The sequence below is a fragment of the Neovison vison genome, chromosome 13, assembly GCF_020171115.1.
Source record: "Neovison vison isolate M4711 chromosome 13, ASM_NN_V1, whole genome shotgun sequence".
Lineage (NCBI taxonomy): Eukaryota > Metazoa > Chordata > Mammalia > Carnivora > Mustelidae > Neogale > Neogale vison.
The window spans coordinates 92,777,488-92,802,735 of NC_058103.1; the positions used below are offsets into that span (position 1 = coordinate 92,777,488).

Consider the following 25,248-nt stretch of genomic DNA (forward strand, 5'->3'; position numbering starts at 1 on the left):
TATTTAAAAAATTGTTTTCTCTTTGAGATTTTTCAGTGGCTATGACTTGGAATCACAGTGTTAATTTTGTCATTTCTATATATCTTTAAAATTACTTTAGACAGGTGTGCGTGACCTGGGATTGCAGATTGCACCCTTGCTTTAAATATTGTGCCCTGAACTGATGAATAGAAAAGAAGCAAGGGAAAAACAATTTAACAGAAGGTGTGATCCTCAAAGCACAACTGGATATTGATCTGGGAAAAAAATTCATATACATAGAGCTGGCTCTGGATTTTAAAACATCAGATTTTGGTCATGGTCCTACCTTTGGAAATGTATTATCTGTTGAAAACCAGAGTTTGATTGAGAGAAACACCCATCATTTATTCTACATGGAAACTGACTTTAAAATACAAATTGTCCATTGGTAGAAAATCTCTCTCATATTTCATGTGCTAATGAGCTATTCTTATTTTGCAGTGAATGAGAAAGATATTTTAAAATCTTTTTTGTGTTTTTCACAAAAAGCAACTGAACATAATGTGATAGCAATCATAGTTAAATAGGAGAGCTTTGTTTTTAAACACCAGCTAATTTTTTCTAAGTCCATGGAGAGAAAACTATCACAAGATCTTCCATTTATTTTGCTGCCTCCATTTTTGAACGTTCAACAGTAAGAGACAGTCAATCTACTTAAATTTAAAGGCCTACAGGTCACATGACAAAGAAATAAAATGGCGCCACTATCATTTATTTTCAAGATAACTGCTGTTCTGTAGCAAAACAGCCACCATACATTCTTCTTTACCTTGTTGCTCATTTAAAACACCATTCTGTCTTCCTACATTTCTTGGTCTTGCCCCATCTACATCATCCTGTCTTCCATTTGCCCCTTCAGATCCACTCTACATCCTTTTCCACCCTACCCTTGGCCCTGGAAGGCTGACCTTGAAGACCACATCCGCCGGCTCCCTTACACCCTGCCCTGTGGTGGGTTCTGAGCAGAATATCAAAGGAGAGAGATGCCAGGATCTTCCACCCAACAAGCTTGGCCATAGGCCACCGCTGCTGCCATGTGGCCCCTCTCAGTGAAGCTCCCCTGTCTGGGTTCCAGGGACCACGGCTTCTCTTATTCCTTCAGGCCAAGGGGTGTCCATTTCCTGTCAGGACCTTGTCTATCAGGAGCCTTTATAAAGCTCCTTCTTCTCTTGGTTTCTGGATAATGCTCCATCCCCATCCAGTCCTCACTGTCTTACTAGTTCTCCATGGGCTCTGCTTTCACAGCAACTTCGCAAACGCATTTGCCCGAATAACAGTGCAGTCTCAGAGCTGAGCTTCTCACCCCATTAAAGGACATGCGGAAAAACATAGGAAAGGGCAGTTTAGCTGTAATCCCACCACACACACTAACTGTTCTAGGTTCATTTGTTTTTTTACTTAAAAAGTCATTTAATCACTCATTAAAAGGAGGTAGGGATATGGATGAGGGATGCCTGAGTGGCTCAGTGGGTTAAGCTGCTGCCTTCGGCTCAGGTCATGATCCTAGGTCCTGGGATTGAGTCCCACATCAGGCTCCTTGCTTGATGGGGAGCCTGCTTCTCTCTCTGCCTCTGCCAGCCACTCTACCTGCTTGTGCACACACTCTCTCTCTCTGACAAATAAACAGAATAAAATCTTAAAAAAAAAAAAAAAGATGTAGGGATATGGATGAAATAGGTGAAGGGGATTAAGACACACAAACTTGGGCACCTGGGTGGCTCAGTGGGTTAAGTCTCTGCCTTCGGCTCAGGTCATGATCCCAGGATCCTGAGATCGAGCCCCGCAACGGGCTCTCTGCTCAGCAGGGAGCCTGCTTCTCCCTCTCTCTCTCTGCCTGCCTCTCTGCCTACTTGTGATCTCTCTCTGTCAAATAAATAAATAAAACCTTTTAAAAAAGTGAAAAAATATTTTTTAAAAAAAGACACACAAACTTCCAGTGATAACATAAATAAGCACGGGGATAAAAAGTACCACATAGAGGATACAGTCAATAATACTGTAATAATGTTGTAGGGCAGCAGACGGTAACTATACTTATCCTGGCAAGTAGTGGATACAGTCAATAATACTGTAATAATGTTGTAGGGCAGCAGACGGTAACTATACTTATCCTGGCAAGTAGTGCATAATGTCTTGAATTCTCGAATCGCTATGTCATACACCTGAAACTAATATAACATTTATATCAACTACACTTCAATAAGCAAGGGATAACCATTTTATTTTGTTTAATTTTTTTAAAGATTTTATTTATTTATTTGACAGAGAGAAACCACAAGTAGATGGAGAGGCAGGCAGAGAGAGAGAGAGAGGGAAGCAGGCTCCCTGCTGAGCAGAGAGCCCGATGCGGGACTCGATCCCAGGACCCCGAGACCATGACCTGAGCCGAAGGCAGCGGCTTAACCCACTGAGCCACCCAGGCGCCTGGGATAACCATTTTAAAAAGGTAGTTAAATCACTCTTAAAAATCATAAAAGTGACACATATACTGCGACCAGTGACATACTACAAAAATATATAGGGAAGAAGTTAATGCTCCTCCCTAATGCTTCTGGATTCTTCCCCTTCACCTTGTGCCCCATCTTCACCCTGCTTTGCATGCAGGTAAGGAATGTGAACAGGTTGGTTAGTCTTTTTCTACACCTGTCTCCATGATATTCAAGCCCATACCAAACAGACATACACTCATATATGAAGAGGAGTGATACCTGTCTTGCAAAAACTTCAAGGATGCTATACATCACCTTGCCACTTGCTAGGTACAGATCTGGTTCAATACTTTGAACTGCCTCATGGTATTATATAGTAGAAATGTACCTTTATTTATTTAATCATTTCTCTACTGATGGACATTCAAATTTTCTCAGCCACTTTTGCCACTATGAACAACGCTAGAGTAAACACTCTTCTGCATATGTTTATTACTGCATCTAATTTTGTAAACTAAATTCCAAAAAGTAGGGTTGCTAGGTCAAAGTTCCATATAGTTTTAACTGCCACCCTCTTACTTTTTTCCAAGTGTATAGCAATGTATTCCTTAATTTAATTCTTACATTTGTTTTATATGGGTATGATATGGTTTAGGCAATTGCTGAACCTTATTTTCTCTCTTAACATGAATTACAGAGAACCTTCTATGTACTATGTACTTTCTGTAGTGATCTTAAATGGCTGCATTAATGTTATGAAGCTTCTTTAAATTTTTATGGGGCTCATAGCAAACCTCAGTATTATTGTGGGAAGAATTTCTATCCATTCTCTGTAATACATGCTTAGAGAAATAAAAGTTTTGACCGTTGCATTAGATACTAAAAAATCTATTCAAAGTGTGCATCTCACCTCTTAATCAGTTGACATGAACTACATCTTTTGATGGCCCTTCCAACTAATCAAGTGACTCACAATATCAAGAAGCACTATGCCCAGGGCATCTGCTTCCACTACAGCCTCTGTGGCTTCAAACAGAGGACAAAGATCATGGGATTGCTGAGGAGCGCACAGAAACGCTGGGCATTTTCCTAAGTGTGGTGAGCCAAATTCCATGTGATTCTTCTGGCATTAAGAGGGTCTATTTCAGATCAAAGGTAAAAAGAAAGCCATCAGAACAGGAAAGAATCTCAGCCCTCAGGACACCGCTGTGCAGCTTAGCACCACTAGAGTCCTTCGGGCTGAGAAAATACCACATTCTACAAAGGCTTGGGAACATTCTACAGTAGTTTCCATCCCAAAATAAAATATTATAAAATCAATTCCAAAGGGAGAGGGTGGGAGAAGGTAGTGTGTGCTGGGGGGAGGGCATGGGCATGAGATGATAAATCTGGCCACCATTCCCTGTTAGTATATTCTCTACTTGATCATATCACCACCAGACAAGAAATTCCTGTGTGTAGTCCTTAGGATGAAGACTCAAATAAGGAATTAAGAAAATGTCAAAGCCAGCAGGAGGTGGACCAATAGCCTCTGTGCTGCCTTTATGCTATTTCCTGTTTGGATAGTCATATGGGCCTTAACTCCTGTGAGAAGGAGAAGGGGATTTCACTCTTTCCTGGGAATTACTACATGCCCATAACACTAAAGAGTCTTCCAACTGGAAACAGATCTGATTACTTTTGCCAGACTTAATCTCTTACTTGAGCAGTTAATGAGAGCTTTCAATAATCTTAATCACATCACTTCAGTAAAATACCTCGGTGTTATTTCCACAGGAAATAAATGTCCACAGACCATAAACTCAACCTGGTTAATAGCTAACATCGGAGACAGGTGGGAGTTGGATCCAGATAAAGGGCCACTGTGCAGTGATAGTCAATGAATTATGCCCCTATATCCCCTCCACCCACCATCAGGGATGCTGGACACTCTCTGGGGCCTCTGCCAGAAAGGGGTGAGAAGGGAAATGAAGGGAAAGACAGGCAATTAGCAGCAGGAAAATTCTCCCATACATATGGACCCACCAGCAGGAGGAAGTCACTGAAGGATCCAGAATATGAAGAGAACTCAGACTATGGAAAAGGGGAATAAGTGGGGAGAAGAACGCAGGAACACAGGATGTAAATCAAGACCCACTATTTGAAGAACACCCTCCCTTCATGCTTTTCAGAGGGACAGTGACAAGAGACAATGTTTGGATGTCCTGGAGGAAGGTCTCAGCAAAAGAGAAGTCACCCACATCAGAAGAAAAATTCTCTCCCACTCCTTTTCTCCTTCTTTCCAAGTCCTTCTTTTATCAGGTTAGAAGCACACAGTCGTGATTCTAAGCACTGGCTACTGAAAGTGATATGGAGGGCTGAGGCCAAAGGAAGGGAAATGGTTCTGAGCAACTGTGTCCTGAGTTCAAGGGAGAGTGTGACCACCTACTGAACTTATCACCCAGTGGGCTCATAGTCAGTCACCATAGAAACTGAATGTCCTCTGTGTGCCTGCCTTGACCGAGATACAATGGAGCTTTTATAATATTTTTTATATAGAAAAAGGGCAACAAAATAAAAAGATAGTTCTAAATTAGGAAAAAATAAGAATTACGGAAGCTCAATGTATTTAATGCCCAGTTTCTGAGTAAGAGACACACACAATCCCAGAAATTGATGTGGTTTCTAAAAAAGAAACTTTAGAGTTGAAGGAGCTAGTCCATGCCTGAACTTCTAGAAGTCTCTTGTCTCATAGCCGCACAGACCTCCCTTTTGAAGAATTTCAATGGCTCCAGCAGCACCCATAGGGAGAATTTTCATCACTAGGGTTCTATAACACATGACACAAAATCTGTAATTCTCTGACTTTCCTGGTGAAGCAAATGGGTTATGTGATGAAAGCAGCAATTCTCCTCAAACTAAGATCTATATTGCAAAAATAAGATCAAAAGTATTTACCACATTTTTAAAGAACCATGCCTGGATCAATGATGTAGAGAAATTCTGAAAATGTCAAGAGTCAAAATGAATAGAAACCTGTTGAAATTCCTCTTTCCTAGATAGAGATTTTTATCACAGAAATTGTATGTGATGTCTTCTCTAACCTTTAGGAGACCATATATCATATTACGACCCATTCCCTAGATAAAGCGTTGACCACATGCTGTGGGAGTTACCCCGGAAAAGAACCCATCGCCTGCACAGCGGTGTACGAAACCTTGAGCACCTGGCCACATTGGCCTGGACAACGTAAGGAATACCAGAGGGGTACCTTTTAGACACTGCCTTTCTGGCTCTTACTGAACCTGCTTATAGGACCCCCCAAATGGTTCTCATGTAAAATTTTAGATCATATTAAACACATAAGCCAAATCAACTCTGGAGCACCCATAAGTAAAACAGTAACAGTAAAATAGACCATAAATAAAAACAGAATAAACGTTACTTCATGCTTCTGGGAAATAAAGAGTCCAAAAAGAGAAAGAAAGAAAACCTGAACCGAGTTTCTTCAAGTTGAATTCATCCCTCTTCTAGTAAAAAAAAAAAAAAAAAAAAGGGGAAGTTCTTATTGTAAAGTAATGACACTTGGAAAAGTGATTATTAAAAAACCAAAATGAAAAACCTCTTACAACAGACAGATGAGCAAAGACACATGAGGATTTTTCTCTTTTGCTTAGAGAACCCCAACCAAGAGCTACTCCGGCAGCATGAACAGCAGAATTTAGGTCAAGGGGCCAGTTGTCCAACGACAGCATCTAAGGCAGAGACAAGTTGCTACTTCTTTCTGCCCATTCCTGTTTCCTTTGAGAGTCCTCCGTTAAGCAACCACGGAGGCAGCTTTAGAGTATGCCGAAGTAAAATATTTGTAAAAGACATTCACAAAGTATTGCTTCTGGAAGCAACTACACCCCGGAGCCTGGGAGTCAGCACCAGCCTCACCACGGCCACACTCCCCCATACCACTCCCAGTTTTCTTGCTGTAGCGTGAACGAACGAACAGGCCCAGGAGTTTGGGTTCACTGTTCAGTGGCGAGTCTCTGAACAGTGCAAGCAGATGACTGTCTGTGAGCTGCCCCGGAACAGATGTGAAGTAGCTTACGCAGGGACTTACCTGGAGGCAACTGGTACTGGGGCCGAGCTGCGGTCTTCCCAGGCCCCAGGCTCTTCTCCAGAGATTCCCCAGGCACCAACCGTGGTTGGCCTGCTCTAAGGAAGGTAGAGCCGGCTCCTTTGGTCTCCGTGACCTTTGCAGAGGACAGTGGCTCCAAGGTGTCAGCAGAGGAGGACCCAGAGAAAGCACAGCTCTTTTGGCCGGCAGAGTCATCAGGAGCCACGTCCCACTCGCCCGGCAGTGAAGGGAGTTGCAGGACCCCGAGATGCTGCTCAGGGCTGGGGAGCCTTGCAGAGAGAGGTGAGGGAACAGGTGCCATCCGTCTGTGCGTGCTGGACTGGGAGGATGAATTATTCAGTAGCATGCTGAGTGCGGCTGGGGCTGAGGGGGATGGCTTCTTCTCATGGCCTCCGGGCTGTGGCCAGTCAGGGCCGCCGCGGTGGGGCAGATCCACAAATGAGCTTTGGTGATCCCTCAGAGGCAGCCCAGGCTTCCGCTTGCCTCTGGCTTCTGAGACAGTGTGGGTGCCCGGTGTGCTTGGGGGGAAGCCCAGCCTTTTCCCCTCAGTGGCTTCATCTAACTTCTCGCTCTGTATCACCTTCAGCAGGACCTTGTTCACAGCCCCCTCGGCGCTGGCTGGAATGCGTTCCCCGTCCGACAGCTGCCACGGCCTGTCGCCCAGCTGCTCCTGGCCCTGCCACCTGGAACTAGGAGTCCCAGCCTCGGCTTCTGGGAGGGTGAGCCAGTCTGCTCTGGGTACAAACTCAGCTTGGGCCGCTGGGCAAACGGCAACGCTTTCCTCACATTCAGGACCCGTTCTAACTACTCTTTGCACCTGAGTAGACAGATCCTGGACCTTGGCCACCACTTTGGAAATAGGCTTCTTCCTGCATGTATGCTCCGTAGACTTCTCCCTCTGGCCCCTCTTGGCCTCTGGATGCTCCTCAGAGTCCTCACGACTTTCAGACCAAGCTGTCTGCTGGTGAGGCAGCCTGAGAGGGCCCCTCTCCGGCTTTCCAGCACCATCGTCTCCTGGCTCTGTGGAGCTGCAGTCAGGGGGCAGCCTTCCGCATCCAAGCCCCGTGTCCTCAGAAGCCTTCCTGAAGTTCCCAAAGCCATGACTGGGATCCAGTGTCCTGGGGTTCTCTGGGGGGCAGCTCTCTCTCCACTGTGGGGAGGAAGTAAATGCCACTCTTGGGAGTGAGCTGCCTCTCTCCTCTAGAAGCCAAAGATTAGGCCTTGTTCGAGAAAAAGGAAGAGATTTGCTGGAACAGATCTGGTCCTTCCCCATCTGAAGAGCCAACTGCCGGCCCCCACGCCCTTTCCTTCTCGTCCTCTTCTGTGGAAGCCCCTCAAAGCTTCCTCTCCTTCCACCAAACCTCCGTGGCTTGCGGTTCCCATGGGCACTCCTCTTACTGAGACAGCCCACAGGGGGCTCCCCCAGCCAGTCACCAGCACTCTGGAAAGAGTCGTCCTCAGGGGCCAGGCTCACGGACAGCTCCAGCAGCTTTCCCTCCTGGTTCCCCATCGTAATCCCCAGGATGTGGTCTGAGCTCAGCAGATTGGCCAGAAGTCTCTCCCTCTCAGCTGTAAGTTTGTACAGCTCAGTTAAAATGTCTTTTGTGGGAGTTTGCTTGAAAAATATGTCGCCTGGATGTTCATTTGGCTGCAGGCTGAGGCTGATGACGTCTGACCCCTCCCTGACTTGGTAGCAGTTATGAAACCCTTTATTGGCTCTGTCTAGAGTTACAGTGCCCTTGTATGAAAATCCTCTGACTTCCCCCCTTGGAAGATAGAAGCTGATGAAGCAGACTTCAGTAATGGGCTTATGCAATTGGAGGGTGCAGTGAGTGCCTTCCATTATGCCTACCTAATTATTCATGCCTTGGAGATGCTGGTCTGTGGTCAGGCTTCCCAGGCTCCGGTGGTGGGGCATGTGATGGTGGCTAGGCAGGGAAAGCAGCTGACAGTCATCTCCAGCAACAAGACTGTCTGGTAGAAGAAGAAGGAAAGAAAGCATCTTATCTAACTGAGTGCATAAATCACACACCAACATAAATGAAAGCATAGCCATGATTTATCCTTCCTCTCTGGCTGATCTCAACCAAATCAACCCACACCAACCAGAGGCTGACTGCAACCTCTTCCCAACTCCCATTCCTCCACTGGACCAGAGCTTTTTTATAGCTGAGAGACGGCAGAGTGCCCCAAGACGAAAGCTCCTTTCCCCACAAGGGAACTCACCTTATACCCTAGAGCAAGTCTGTCAACTTCTTTAGGCTTCAGTTTGTATTTTCCTATTAAACACAGCTAATAAATCTCCCAGAAGGGGAGATTTATTTCCCTGAGGAAAGAGGACTTTGGGATCCTTAGAAAACATAGTCATTTTAATAACTCCTTTTTGGAATATTACTGTGCCAAAAAAATGAGTGGAGTTCTTTTACTCTCCAAAAAGCACCTTCTAAGCTTTGAGATTAATTTTCTATTTAACTTAAAGAAGTCTTGGGCAAAGGTATTGGGCCACCAATTTGGAACCTTTTCTGAATACAAGTCATGTATTTTGCCAAAAGAGCTAAAAGTGAAAAATTTTAAGTTTGAAATTTAAATAAGTAATTCAGAACTCTTAGTCAAGGTTGTTTGGGTTTTTCTCTCCCCTACTTCTTGCCTATTTAAGGCCAGAATGGCAGAGTAAAAGTAAACACCTGTAAGTCATTGCTGGCCCTGTGTGGATTCTTTACCAATGAAGCAGCTGAAATGTCACATAAGCAGGGAGGGTAGCTGTGTTTCTCTCTTAAGTTTTGAGGAGCCCCAGGAATATCTTTGTGGCTAACATCTCCACTCCCCACAGACCAAGCATGGAGCTTGGAATTCTGTATTACAACATTTCATTTCTTAAGTTAAAGCAATTCCTAGTCTTCAAGACTTCCATGCCTAAAAGAAAATCCCCCGGGAAGGGTAACACAGTAACCATTTACTAACCACTGAGATCTTAGTGAATTGTTTTCCTCAGGTATTTTATACTCATTCTATATAACAAAAAATTTACATAAAAATACATCTTGAGTGGCAGAAGACAGAAAGGAGGAAGAGCTTAGTAATAGAAACTTCTTGAGGAAGACAGAAAAAGGTGATAAAAATGAAGATTAAAAAAAAAATACATACATCTGCTGGTCAACCCACAAGTGCCAGGAGAACTCAGAGTACTCAGAGAAAGAGAAAGTAGAATACCATTTTAAAGTGTTAAGAGAAAAGATGTGTTAACCCATAATTTTATATCCAGTGAAAATATTCTTCAAAAATGATGGTGAAATAAAGTCATTCTCAGATGAAGATAGAGAATTAGTTGCCAGCAGACCTCCTCTAAAGAAATATGCTAAAGGAGGCTCTTCAGAGAAAATGAAAAAAATAAACTTGTAACATCAAGAATGAAGAAAAAGCAACAGAAATGGTAATATCTCTGTAAACATAGTATTATTCTTCTCTTGAGTTCTTTAAAAGATGTTTGACAGTTAAAACAAAACAAAACAAAATAACATTGTTTGGTGGGGTTGCAATGTATGTAAATATAATATACATGATAGCTACAACATTAAGGGGGTGGGAAAGGGACCTCTATTGGCAAAGTATAATAGCAATTTATTTCTGCCTACCCTGTAAAGAGTAAGGCATGCATAGTTACTCCCCAGAGCAACCACTAAAATAGATGTAATGAAAAATACAATTGATATATTAAAATGGAAGAATTTTAAAAATTCAAATAACTCAAAAGAAAACAAGAAAGGAAAAATGAAAGAGAAGAACCAAAAAATAGAGGTAACAAACACAAGTAAATAATAAAATGGTAAATCCAAAGCTAAATATATCAATACTTACATTAAATGTAAATGGTCTACACACAAAATTAAGAGACAAAGATTGTCAGACATGTCTATTAGGTAGTTAAAGTCACTGACTTGGATGAGGTTAATCAAGAAGAATGCACAGACCAAAAAATTTAAAGGTTGTAGAACAGAGTACTGGGAATACAGGTATTTAAGGGATAAATGGAGGGAAAAGAGGCTTTAAACGAGACTGAAAAAGAACGTGTATTAGGATAATTCTCCATATTTTGTAGCTAAAGACATTAGGATTCAGTGGTCTAACTTCTTAGTGTGCGTTTAGTATAGGTCTGTAAATCCTAGCCCTAACATCTTTCAATCAGCACTGCCCAAATGAGACCAGAACCCATGCCTCAGAAACTAGTGTTAGATTAAATCAGAGGGCTTCTGTAATATAAGCAAGTCTTTCTTCCTCCTGTGACAATAACAGGAGTCACACACCCAGTTATATCTTAAAATTCTTAGCTCTAGCCTCATCCATCATCTTTTCTTAAATACCTGTTGCATTTTCTCTCTATTGATACACTTTCTTTTGCAGAGGAATGTATAAAAATAGCGAAAGTGATGACCATGGTATCATATGATGTTGAAGACCTTTCAACTAGGGATCGAGTGAAAGATTGTAGAAGATAAAAGGAATAACCTTGGAGTTGTAGATCTCAACGTTGGCCAAGTAGTTTGTGGCAGGATATATGGCAAAAATAAGTCCCTACTAATTATAAAAGAAAAATATGCCATTCTTGGAATTCTAAAATTTTAAAAAAATATTGCAGAGTTTTACCTTGCTTTCAAGATAAAATACTCTTCTTCCACATTTGGGAGGTCCAAATCCAGGTGTGAAATGGTTTCTTCATGTCATGTGTTCATAATTTCTGAGTTTCTAATGATCATGTAAGCAAGTAGGGAAGATATTCCTAGTGTCTCTCTCTGTAGGCCTTATCATTTAACAAAAAGTTCAAACAAAAGGCATTATCTGCAATGAAATATCGGGATTGAGAAGTAAATTATTTTAAAGTGGAGTTGCTTGAAAACAAAGTTTCCTCCTCTGAATGAAAAAGAGCACAGGTACTGACTTATCAGTGGCACAGAGATAATTTACTTTGCCTGAATTTAGCATCCAGAGGAAATTAGAGGAAATGTATGGAAGAAAAAAATTATTTCATATTTTCTGGTCTCAGGATGAGCTTCAGAATTAGCTTTGCTATTAATTTGAACATCCAAAGTCCAAATAACTTAAGACAAAGAACATGAACAAATCTCTTTCAAATACCCCATTCTCTTCCATAGTTTGACATCAAACTTGTTATGTACATCCTCCACTATCATCAATGAATAGTTACAGAGCTGTCTCTGGAGGATAGAACTATTCACATTTTTTCCCAATGTCTCTCAACCAAAGAAAAGACTCTCGGGATTCAGCTATCAGCCTAGTGTCCCTGGCAGTGTCTAGATAAATGTCTCTCATGTGTTTTCTTCTTTCCTTTGTGAAATGAGAAATTTAGTCTCTAAGTTTCTAATTCATTACCTCAAAATATTACTTGGTGACACCTACTAGCTAGACAAAGAACTACAAAACTCCTCCTCCTTGAAGAAAAGCATATGCCCTGAGTAAAGGAACTTCAACCTCAGCACTCCAGAGGGCACCATGTCAAAGGCAGGCCTCTGAGCAGGGAAAACACTTCTCTGCAACAAGCCATGAGCAAGTCAAAATCCAGTGTTGAATCATAACACATAGTTTCCATCTGAAAAACCAGAGGAAAAACACTATAAGTCTTGGGAGAGAAAAAATGCAAAATAACAAGCAACATGGAGTGGGGTTAAATACACCAGTACTATAATCCATGCTGAGTTCATAGGACTATTTCAAGCAGCATTGCCTCATTCTGCTTTGAATAAAAGACAGCAGCTCTGCAGGCTCCACACACTAAATTATACACCTTACTTTGGCCTGCAAAGTAACCATCTCTGGTTATGCTCAGTGTAAAACCACTTTGTTTCTTAGGGAGTCTTCGTCTTTCCTCTGGAAAGGGAGTCTTTCCTCTGGCCAACTCCAGGCTGTCTCTCCAAGACAACACTACTGCAGTGATTTCTCCCTGACTCTTTTTCCAATAAGCAAGTACATTATTTCACTCCACCCAAAATGGAAATATCTGTTGTACCTCATCATGATAGAATATTATTGCCTTTTTAGTAGATGCTAGTCAATGCTCATGCCATATTTCACCAATGCCTAAAATAAGATCCAAGAATTAGCAGCAGTCACACTGTCTGCTTACTGTCCATTTCCTAATTGATTCTGGCCCTAAAAGACCAAAGCAAAGCTTTATTTGCTTAGCGATTGGCAGAGTAATGCTGTATGACTCCATCTGAGCCCAATACCGATAAGACAGGTTATCTGTAAGTTCCATTATTAAATTAGAAACTGTCCATTCAGATTCAGGTTCTCCCCTCTACATACCTCTCTAAACACCAGGAATAAGCTGAATAAGCTCCTTGGTGCTCTGCCTTCTACTGGGTTTAGACATAGGGAATTAGTAGCAGCAGATGCGAGAGCAGAATGGAAGAAGGTTTATATTTATTCCCTGGCTCCCTCCCTCCTAGGTGTGGTTTTGTAGTAGGTATGTCCTCTAATGAAGACCATGCCTCCTTTTGGGCAGCCTTCCTCCAGATATAGCTACATTCTCTGGATACCAGTTGCTTATCCAGGCCTGGTAGCTTTGAATTCTGCCACTTGTATGTGATTTTGGAAAAGTTAGTGTCTGCGTCTCTCCTTCCTTCCCATTCTTGGATGGAATGCAGTATTGCTGATGTTCAAGTAGAAGATACAAAAATAAAGGTAGGTCTGCAATAGCTTTCTAGCTCTTTTCCTTCCGAGATATTTTTTCCCCAAAGAATCTACACACTGTAAAAGTAGAATAGAAACAATACTTAACTTATTGCAATGCAAAGCAGAAAGAGACTCATTCAACGAGACATCAAAGAATAGATTAGAGGAGGTTAAAGAAAGGAAAGACACATGATGTTTGTCAAATCAGAAAATCCTTCAAAAAGAAGAAAACATTTGAAATAACTCCATACTAAAGGATAGGATTTTGACAGATGTGATTTTTAAAAAGAGAATTCTGGGAGGAGGACATCACAGGAGACCACAAAATTTGATAATATGTACAAAGGAAAGAAGTACTCTCTTTGTCTTTTTTTTTTTTTTTAGACATGTTAGGAGAGATAAGTCAAGAAAGAGTGATAGCACATTTTAAAAATATTTGAATACAGACTGGTGGGAAATTAATGCTAACTTCATAAACAAATGAGAAGCCATGGATAGGTTTTGATCAGAGTTTTTTGTTCCATACTAAATTTAAGGGAGATGAGCTTAGTCATAATGTCAGAATAGAACTGAGTAGAAAGAGACAGAGAGTCAAGAATGTGGAGCTCTGGTAAACATCCAATTCTGTCTAGAGGTTGAAAAAGAAACAAATTAGAAGGGGAAATTATAGGCAGAGTTTTAGATAGTGATTTTAGTAGAGTAAGAAGAAACCAAATTATATTACAAAGAGCAAAAGAGAGAGTCTGATGGATAAGAGAAGAAAATAAGAAGAATAGCCCATGCAGGTATTGAGTATTGTCTTTCTTGCTACTTTTACTTTTCCTAATTGATTCTGGCCCTAAAAGACCAAGGCAAAGCTTTGTTTTTGTTTTTGTTTTTTTCCAGTGGAGGACACATGGGAAGAGTAAGCCTTGACAAGAAGGAGGTTGTTTCATCCTTAAAGACTGGGGCTAAATAAAAGGGAGAAGATGATTATGAGATAGAAAGCAGTGAAATTGAAAGAGTACATATTACCTCAGTGATTTTTGTTTTCCTCATAAAATTCTATAATTTTATGATTTTCTCTGCATTCTTACAATGTCACAAGAAAGTACTAAATCAGTCTATACTGCAAAAGCAAAATCTCTAGCTTTGAAACTCTGATTTGACTATGACACCACCAATACTCTGAGCTAGGCATTATTATAACATGCTGGCAAATCCCTACGAAAATAATATAGAAGCCAAATAGAATTATCTTTGGTCAATAAATTTCTATCCATAGCCAGAGATGGTTCTCAAAGGATAAGAAAAGGGGCTTCTTCGTGATTCCAGGGTCCTGGGATGGAGCCCCAAATCAGGCTCTCTGCTTAGCAGGAGCCTGCTTCCTCCTCTCTCTCTCTCTCTCTCTCTGCCTGCCTCTCTGCCTGCTTGTGATCTCTGTCTGTCAAAAAAAAAAAAAAAAAGGCTTCTTTTTGTGTTTGTAAACGATAAACCATAAACCAACCCACTCGGATACCTAATTATGCTATAAGGTGTGAGTGTTGAAGATTCTCCCAAACACCAACAGAATCCTTTCTTCACCTCTCCTGTACCTTTTCAAAGCTTCAGACATAAAGATAAACAAATATCAGCTGTCTGTGTGATATTCATGAGAATATAAGATATTGAGATCTTCAAAACATCTCTGGCTCATGTTGCTATCTGGTTTATGTCATCATCTGTGGGAGATAGATGAGTGTACTGAGAAAATAAACCCCTTCCCCATGATTTAAAAAAGAATCTGAACATATGAAATTCTTACTCACTGAACGCTCAAGGTCCAATGGCCAATGTTTGACTGTACAATATATCGCAAAAGTGGGATTGGTACAGTCTTTGTAAAACAAAGATAGATCCCTTTTTTAAAATTAGGAGTATCTTTTTAAATATACAAACCCATTCTGTAGAGTTTGTTTTTCTGAGAACTTTACATGAGGATCATTGCATATACTAATTTGTATTTTCAAATTAAGGAAGCTTCTTTTGAACAATAACCTCTCAATTAGAATGAATAAGGGATTAAAATAGGCTTTTTTATTCAATGGACCATGTCTGCCCCATTTTATAGAGGTGTAAGGACTCAGGCAGTGTGCTTTGAGGGCACTCTTGTTTAAAGGTCAGCCACATACACATTCTCCAGAATAGATCACATATTAAGCCACAAAACAATTCTCAACAAAATCAAAAAGATCAAAGTCATACCATGTATCTTTTCTGACCAAGACACTATGAAATTAGAAATCGACCACAAAGAAAAAAATCTGCAAAGAGCACAAATAACATGGAGGTTAAATAACATGCTCCTCAATGAATAGGTCAACCAAGAAATCAAAGAAGAAGTCAAGAATTACATGGAGAGAAATGAAAAATCAAAACACAATGGCCCAAAATCTTTGGGATGAAGCAAAAGTGGCTCTAAAAGGGATGTTTATAGCCAGCCAGGCCTACCCTGAGAAGCAAGAAAAATCACAAATAAACAACCTAACCTTACACTTAAAGGAGCTAGAAAAACAACAAATAAAAGCCAAACTAGCAGAAAGAAGGAAGTAATAAAGATTAGAGCAGAAATAAGTGACATAGAAACTAAAAAACAACAAAAAAGATCAATGAAGCCAGGAGCTGATTCTTTAAAAACATCAACAAAACTGATAAACCTCCAGCTAGACTCAACGAGAGAGAGAGAGAGAGAGAGAGAGAGAGAGAGAGAGAGAAGGGATACTAACAAAATCATAAATGAAAGAGGGAAAAATAGCAAACAACACAGAAATACAAATGACAAATTGGACAACTTAGAAGAAATGGATAAATTCCTAGAAACATATAACCTATCAAAACTGAAGCAGAAAGAAATAGAAAATTTGAACAGACTGATTAACAGCAAGGAAATGGAATTAGTAACCAAAAAACTCCCAATGAAAGCCCAGGACCAGAAGGCTTCACAGGTAAATCCTACCAAACATTTAAAGAAGACTATGGACTCTGAAAAACAATCTGAGGGGTTTGAAGTGGCGGTGGGGGTGGGAGGTTGGGGTACCAGGTGGTGGGTATTATAGAGGGCACAGATTGCATGGAGCACTGGGTGTGGTGAAAAAATAATGAATACTGTTATGCTGAAAATAAAAAAAAAATTAAAGAAGAATTAATACCTATTCTTCTCAAACTACTCCAAAAAATAGAAGAGGAAGGAAAAATTCCAAATTCATTCTATAAAGCCAGCATTACCCTGGTACCAAAACCAGATAAAGACATCAATAAAAAAGAGAACAATAGGCCAATATCCCTGATGAACACAAATGCAAAAATCTTCAACAAAACACAAGTAAACCAAATTTAAAAACACATAAAAAATCATTTACCATGATCAAGTGGGATTTATTCCTGGGTTGCCAGGGTGGTTCCATATTCACAAATCAATCAACATGATACATCACATCAGTAAAGAAAAGACAAGAACAACATGATCATTTCAATTGATGCTGAAAAAAGCATTTGACAAAGTACAATGTCCATTCACAATAAAAGCTCTCTTTGAAATAGGTGTAGCAGGAACATGCCTCAACATAATAAAGGTCACATATGAAAATCCCATCGCTAACATCCTCAATTGGGAAAAAATTGAGAGATTTCCCTTGAAGGTCAAGAATAAGGCAAGGATGACCACTCTCACCACTTTTCTTCAACATAGCACTGCAAGTCCTAGCCACAGATATCAGGTAACAAAAAGAAATAAAAGGCATCCAAATTGGTAAAGAAGCAAAACTTTTACTCTCTGCAGATGGCATGATACTCGATAGAGAAAACCCAAAAGACTCCTCCAAAAAACTGCTAGAACTGATCAACAAATCCAGTAAAGTCACAGGATACAAAATCAATGTACAGAAATGTGTTGTATTTCTATACACCAATAATGAAGCAGCTGGAAAAGAAATTAAGGAAACAATCCCATTTACAATTACATCAAAAATAGTAAGATACCTAGGAATAAACTTAACCAAAGACATAAAAGACGTGTACTCTGAAAACTATAAAACACTGACGCAAGAAACTGAAGAAGACGCAAAGAAATGGAAAGACAGTCCATGTTCAAGGGCTGGAAGAACAAATAATGTTAAAATGTCTCTACTCTCCAAAGCAATCTACACATTTAATGCAATGCCTATCAAAATACCAACAGCATTTTTTCACAGAAGTAGAACAAACAATCCTAAAATTTGTATGGTACCATAAAAGACCCCAAATAGACAAAGCAATCTTGAAAAAGAAAAAAAAACAACACCATCAAAAAACATGCATCACAATTTCAGACTTCAAGTTATATTACAAAGCTGTAGTAATCAAAACAGCATGGGACTGGCACAAAAATAGACACATAGATCAAGGGAACAGAATAGAAAGCCCAGAAATCTTCGAAATCTTCGACAAAGGTGGCTAAAATATGCAATGAAAAAAAGAGAGTCTCAAGCAGTCAATCAATCAATAACCAATGTCTGCCACAGAGCATAGCCCTCAAGAAGGAAGGGAGGAACTCAGGGACTCAGAAATAAAGCTACTCTGCCATCTCTCTCATTTCCCCTGCAGCCTTGATGTTGAAAGAAAGCCCACTGTCTCATATTGCGTGTTTTCATTTTTATAAAATGGCCTAAATATTTGCATACATCATAATAATGTGACATTTGTACAAAACTTTCATAAGACAAGCTGTGTGGACTGATAAATCACTGAGCTCTATCTCTGAAACTAATAATAACTAATAATACACTACACGTTAATTAATTGCATTTCTCTCTGAGCCCTACAATCACTCTGTGAAGCAGATGTGACAGATGCTATCATTGTCAGAGCACACGCAGGGAGGCTAAAGCAGACTGGAAAGTTTAAAGTGACTTGCCCCTGATCCCATAACTAGGGAGCAGTATAAATAGGACTCAAACCCAGGTTTCTGACTCTCAGTTCAGTGCTCTTTCTACTACCTCACTGTAGCTGAGTAATTGTTTAAATAAAGAAGAAAACTAAAGAAAAAAATACCATAGCAACAATTATAGTTGGATAGAAATTTACATGCAATGTAGTTCTATACAGAGTAAAGCGAGTGGGCTCAAAGTCATACCTTGGTAAAGGTTTCTCACTTAAATACGATTTTTAGAAGATTTCTACGTCTGATTAAATATTCAGGATCCTACATGGGACTATAATTTTTAGGCAATGGTTCTTTACTGCTTCCTCTTTGCTTCACTGTTCTTGTTGGGGGAGACCACATTGGTATTAGATATTCACAAACTCACATTTACCGTGGGGACCAAAGAAGGCCCTACTCATCTTAATTGAGGTAAGTTCATAAAATCTGCCATAAAAGTTAGTCATCTTGAGATGTTTTTTGCATAGTACTAGTAACTCCAAATACAGTGATGCTTGAACAAGGCTCTCCCAAGAAAAGGATAGAGTAGCTCAGCCCTGTCTTTCAATCTGGTGTTCATGTCTATTCCAGCACAGCTAGCTGGGATCACCACTGTTGTCTGGCACACTCCTTTTCCTTAGCTGACCAATGACAAGGCAGGAAGATAAACAATTTGGGGACTGTCAAAACCCATAAAAGTTAAAGACAGAGGTGTGCTAATAAAATTGGTGGATTCATACCTGATTGAGAAGGAGGAAGAGGAAGAATGGGAACAGGAGGAGGAAGTGGATGTTGGCCGACATCTTAATCAGTTCTTAATCAGTGCTAGGCCCTAGGCTGAGATGGGCACTAGTAATTTTCCCATTTTACCTGTGAGAACCAAATAAGCTCAAAGAGGTTAAGTAGCTTGCCCAAAATCACAAAGCTATCAAGTCACAGAACTGTATTTGAATCCAAGTCTGTCTTAAAGGTCTGCATGTCAAAGCTACAAAACACTGCATTTCCTAAAACTTTAGAGAGAGATCATGAATCCATTATGGGAGACCCTCAAGAGACCTCTAGCATCTCGACATAAGGATTATATATCTTCCCTTCAGAAAAAAATGGTTAACAGATTATGGTTGTTAAGCAAGTAATATAATGATCTGGGTGCCCTTTAGCCAGAATTTAAATTATCCATTTGGCAGCAAAGAAAAAGAAGATAAAATTCTTGGAAAATCCCCGCTAAGAATTCTTCTTTGTCCTGAAAGAACACTAGTGCTCATGGCTTAGTATTTCTGTTAGGACCTAAAGAAAGACTTATGCCACAAATATCCCAGAAGAGAGAAGAAAAATTAAAATTGGACATTAGCATTAAATTTGCCTCAAGTTAAGTAAGAATTATGATTGAATGTCAGTAAGTTTCTACCTCAGGAGATGTAATAAAAAGTGTCAATCCTCTCCATTCCCCCACCCTGACTTTGAGGCAGTTCCTGCTGTGATCAGGAGCTAGGCTGCAGGTATGGACCCTTTGAACCCTGTTTGCTCAGACATTTAAACTAGTCCCACCTTGGGAGGAAGGCTGGAAGCTATAAAGAGAAATTCTAAACAACATCTAACTAGTCTCTATTTTTTGGCATCTGAATTTAAAAGAAAGTCTCAGCCACAGAGCATAATTATTTTATCCCTAATTTCAGCAGCTTTTAAGACACAGACCCTTTAAACCATAATGGCTGCAGTCAGACCCAAAGCAAAGGAAATCTTGGGCTCAATACACAACTTCCTTTAAAAAAACTGAGCTGCCCTGAGAATCCCCCACAAGATTGCCACTTGCAGTTTCACTACTTTATGCAATAATATCACATCCACAATTTCCACAGCTTGATATGTCACACAGAGGATGTTTAACAGTTCTTTCATACCATTTACATAAGATTTTAAAAGCATTTCTGATAACTTCACAAGCTTATTCTCAAAAATCTATTAATTGATCTCAACTAAAAGGCAAAAACATAAAAAAGGTTATTACTGTATCAGAAATAAAAAATTGCAGCTAGCCATATGGCAGGCTTGGAAAGAATAAAGGTGAAGGGTAAGTATGTGCATTTATGAAACCAATGGAAAAGCCAAAGTTTTAGTTACAGATGGTTGCCCTGGATAACTTGTTATAGCAGCATCATGTTGCTTATAGAACTCTCTTATGTTCCCAGGATTCAAAACATCTAAAAAAATTCCTTTGAAAAGCATAAAACAATTAAAAAAAAAACAATTCAGAATTTGAGATTGCTAAAACTGCTAGGTAGACAGAAGGAAAATATGCATAATAAAAAATTGAAAATGAATTCAGAGGCAAATAGCTGTTGTTTTGACTCCTAAAGTAAAGAATGGTAGGTCTCTCCCTCTTGGAAGCACACAAGGGAACCTCTGGGAACTAAAGGACTCAGCGCAGCTCTGACATCGGGAAAATTTTACATTGCCTGTGGCAAGTTTCAAGGATGGCTGGAAATAAAAAAGTAAATACTAAATACAGCAAATGGATCTGTGACGGTAGAATGCAGAATGAGAAGGAAACTAAGGTCTGGGTTTCCCTAACTTTTTATAGCCTTTTATGAAAAGTTGGAATTGGCACAAATTTCTGTCTCTCAAATAGCAAAGTAAATCTGTGAGTCAGATGAGGCCACTAGGGAACACACTATCAGGTTCACCTGTCATCAGATTAAGTAACAATGTTCTCTAAAGTGAATTTGAACTGCATGATATATGGGAAGAATCTGAGTAATTAAGAGATTGAGATTCACCAAGAAAATCCTTTTTTTTTTCTTTTAAGAGTGGGAGGTGAAGGGCAGGGCAAGAGGGGGGAGGGAGAGAAAGAATCATAAGCAGGCTTCACACACAGTATGGAGCCCAACAGAGGGCTCAATCTCACGACCCTGAGATCATGACCTGAGGCGAAACCAAGAGTTGGACACTTAACTGACTGTGCCACCTTGGATGCTCCACCAAGAAAATCCTTCTTAAAGGCCCTGACGTCATCAGAAGAAACATTGTTTGGTTGTGTTGGGGGCCTATTCAAGCCAAAAAAATCTATAGCATTCAAATCACTCTTCTAAAACGAATGTTTTGAAATTTAAATATTTGAGTAAATAACAACATTTCATAACATAAATAATTTCAAGGCATGCAATTTTATTTCAACCAATGGTTCTTAGAATTTAATTATTCATGGAGGAAAAATGATCCATGGGGTTTTCTTAAATCTTGGGAGACAGGATACAACATTTCCCCATTACTTCTCTTCAGTCTCAATTGCTTTGCCAGACCCAAAATATTACAAATATAGCCATATCCATAGCTAGTTACTATTCAGTCCTAAAACATTTCAGTAAAAGGTACACAATGAATACTGAGTTCACAAGTGGAATTAGAAATATGGTTGTTCATACAAGTATGTGTTAATATCACTAGATGCCATTATGATGCATTAGTGTGTAAAACACAATCATTCAGGGGCTCCTGGGTGGTTCCGTCAGTTAAGTGTCTGCCTTCAGCTCAGGTCATGATGCCAGGGTGTTGGGATCAAGCCCCATATCGGGCTTCCTACTTGGTGGGAGTCTGCTTGTTTTTTTCTGCCTCCGCCCCCCCTCCAACTCAAGTTTTTTCTCTTTCTCTCTCAAATAAATAAATTAAATCTTTAAAATAAACCCACACACACAATGATTCAAATGGGAGACCTGTATTCCACATCTAAATTCACAGATTTTATAGTTCTTAGTGAAAATCTGACACCATTACAAAGAAGTACAAAGAGGTAGAACATGAGGATCTACTACTAAATGGTCAACCCTCATACAAACTCAAGGGTCCAAGATGAACTTGATGCAAAGGGCACTGGTAATCTGCATGACCTGGAAGGAGGATGGGCAGAACAGCTAGAAGAAAGCCAGAAAATGATTTTCATAAGGCTGGAGAAAATATAAAGGATGGAGAATTAAAGAAAGTGACCTTGAAGAGGAAGAACATAGGATGGAGGTGGCAAGTCATATCAGGGACATAATTCAGTAAGTGTGAGGAGGAGCGTGCCAGAGCTTTTCTGATAAAAGAGCAACATCACGTAACCCACAGAAAAATGATGGAGCAGCTGAAGTAACAGTAATCGAAAGCTATTGTACAGCAGAGTGACCCACCTGATCTCAGCCTGGAATAGCCAGTCCACCTCTTTGTGAAACTGATGGACAAGAAGCTTATTACATGAGTAAACATACAATGGGGTAGCTTCAGGGATTGGAGAGCCAATAAGAAGGAAGGGGACTTAGTTAGTTATGAAAATCTAGACAGAGGAGGGAATCTGGGAGTAGAGGACAAGAGGAGAGAGAGAGAGACGGGGACAATGGAGCAAAAGGGATAACATCTGACCCAGAGAGAGGAAAGAAGGTAGGAAATTTCTTTGTGTTCATAAAAGACTTTGTAAGATTATGAAACCAAGCAACCCTTGCTTCAGGACCCAGATGAGAAGGCATGGCCAGGATTAGAAGAGAGGCTGTTCTTCTCCAGATCCCATCTCTTTCAGGGCCCTAAGAGCTCAAAAAGGTGCATGACAGAAGCCTGCTAGGCTCAGCAGGGTGTCATTTAAATGATGGGGCGGGCACCAGCTGTGGAGGCCTGGACAAGGTGCAGGGAGGCTGAGGCTGGAGGGTAGTAGGACTAGTCAGATTGCTGAGCAGATGCTACACTCTAGGAAATAACTAGAGCGGTGGGGTTCACAGGTAGATGAAGTCCCATGTGAAGAGGAAAAAACTTTAGATTTACCCCAGTAAGGTGCTACTATCAATGTGGTCTCCCTGGAATGCAGAAACAAGTGACTACTGGGTTATTAAATTCACGCAGGGTGAAGAAGAAGCAAGTGACATGGAAAAGGGTAAGAAAGAAAAGAAACTCAATGATAATAAATATGTCTCTCATCCCAAAGAAGGAAAAATCAGAGTGCTCCAGTGGAATGGATTTCTTTGGAAGGCTGGCTACAGTTGGACATTTCCAAGTGCACGTTGACGATTCCTCAATAGATTCTGAGAAAATCATTATCCGTCCAGTTCCACAGACCTATCAGGTCTCCCTACAACCTCCTCACTCTCCTGACCAGGTGCCCTTCACCTAGCCAGGTATTTGAATGGACTGGCATGGGAACCACTTCCATCCTGAGGTGGTGTTATTTTTTGTATACATTTTGGTACCTATTCTTCTTGGAAAGGAAAGGGCTCTTTGCTCTTCTAAGTTCTTCTGCATAATATCCCACATTATTAAACTTTCATTAAAAAAAAACAAACAGTAGATTCCAAAAATCATTGGTTTTTTGATTTGGTTACATAGACGATTTAATTCCACAATACCCAGAATTTGGTCTACTGATACTTAGGAGATCAGACAAGTATATCTAGGCCAATAGTAGCCACTAGCTTCTTGGGAGCACAGGATCAAATGAGCAAATATCATATAGTTTTTCACGTTCCCAACTCCCATATTGTGTGAATGTTACTAATGATGGGACTGAGAGTAAGACTGACTTTCCCTTATTTGGACTTATAGAATAGTTGGGCAATCGGATATATATGTATATATCAGATATATTCCACATTATACACTTTGGGGTTTCCAAAGGCAAAGAGTCATCATTCAATTGCGTCATGATTTGTTTCAAAAGCAGAGTGCTGACCCCTGGGGCTAAATGGGGAAACTGTGACACTGAGGAGAACTTCCAGATGGAATTATTTCTACTATATGTTTGCTTTAATTAATAAAACTAGATTCTTTTCAGAGAAAGGAATTATTCTTAAAGAGCTAGGATCTCAATCACAGGGAATTACTGCAGAAGTTCTAGGGAGGGAAACTGACATTCTGGAAGAAAACACTCTCTGTCTCCTAAGTGTCTTTCTTACCATCTGTTTTCTCCTTTCATTACTTCTCTTTTATAAGAAATTCAGGAAGGCAGGAAGCCCCTATCTTTCCATATCCCTTCCCCTTTGTTTTGCTTTTAAACAAAGAAGTGAGTCCTCAAAAGCCTAGCTTGGGCCATTTCACACAATGCTGGCTATATATCAGCTGGTCTGGAAACCAAAAACCAAAAGCTAGCTATGGTCCCACTGAGGTCCAAATTTAGTACACATCAAAGCAGAGAAACCCTGAAAATACTGATCTCACCTTCTCCCCCACAGACACTTGGCACTCCCCTCTCAGGGATGCCTACAGCATCAAGAAAGCCTCATCCATATATACCATCTCCCTCAAAGGAGAGGCTCAGTCCTGTTTAGAATATATACTATTGTCAAAATTGAGCTGAAGATACAATGCCATGAAATTCCACAATGCCTTCTTCTTTCTGAAGGAATCTCATACATGTAATTTTGTCTAAACAAGCAGTTTATCTGAAGGTTGTAGAAGATCAGCATCTGAGACACAGTGGACTTTGCTGAAGGAGACTTGAGAGAAATAAACCTGGTTGGGGTGCTACCAAAGCCACTGGCACATTTTCCATTTAAAAAACAGTGTGTTTATGGGAGCCTAGGTGGCTCAGTTGATTAAGCATCCAACTCCTGATTTCAGCTCGGGCCATGATCTTAGGGTCCTGAGATCAAGCCCCACATCAGGCTCCACACTGGGTGTAGAGCCTGCTTAACTTTTTTCTCTCCCTCTCCCTCTGCACCCTCCCAAATAAATAAATAAATCGTTTAAAAAGATTTTTAAAATTTATTTATTTGACAGAGACAGTGAGAGAGGGAACATAAGCAGGGGGATGAGAGAAGGAGAAGCAGGCTTCCTGCCCAGCTGGAAGCCCAATATGGTGCTCGATCCCAGGACCCTGGGATCAAGACCTGAGCAGATGCTTAACCACTGAGCAACCCAGGCACCACAATAAATAAATCTTCTTAAAAAACCATTCCATTTAAAAATCCAAAGGTATGTTAGACATTTTTCTCCACACTACTCTACATGGATCATTTCTCTTTGGCATTTCCAAAAGCTTCTTTGTGCTTCCCTTCCTCTTACTTGTAATGCATTCTCTTCCCTGTCCTTCAAAAAATTCACTTTTGAAATATGACTGAATAAAAGTCATTGAG

At 40.3% G+C, this 25,248-nt stretch overlaps 1 protein-coding gene across 1 annotated transcript in view; it reads right to left on the reverse strand.

Annotated features, from left to right (window-relative positions):
- FMN1 (formin 1) overlaps positions 1-25,248 on the reverse strand; it is a 415,126-nt gene that overhangs the window by 370,101 nt on the left and 19,777 nt on the right. Inside the window, exon 3 of the mRNA XM_044231844.1 lies at positions 6,541-8,532. Within this exon, the coding sequence (XP_044087779.1) occupies positions 6,541-8,401 (1,861 nt within the window). The 5' untranslated portion in view covers positions 8,402-8,532. The remainder of the gene's footprint in view (positions 1-6,540; positions 8,533-25,248) is intronic.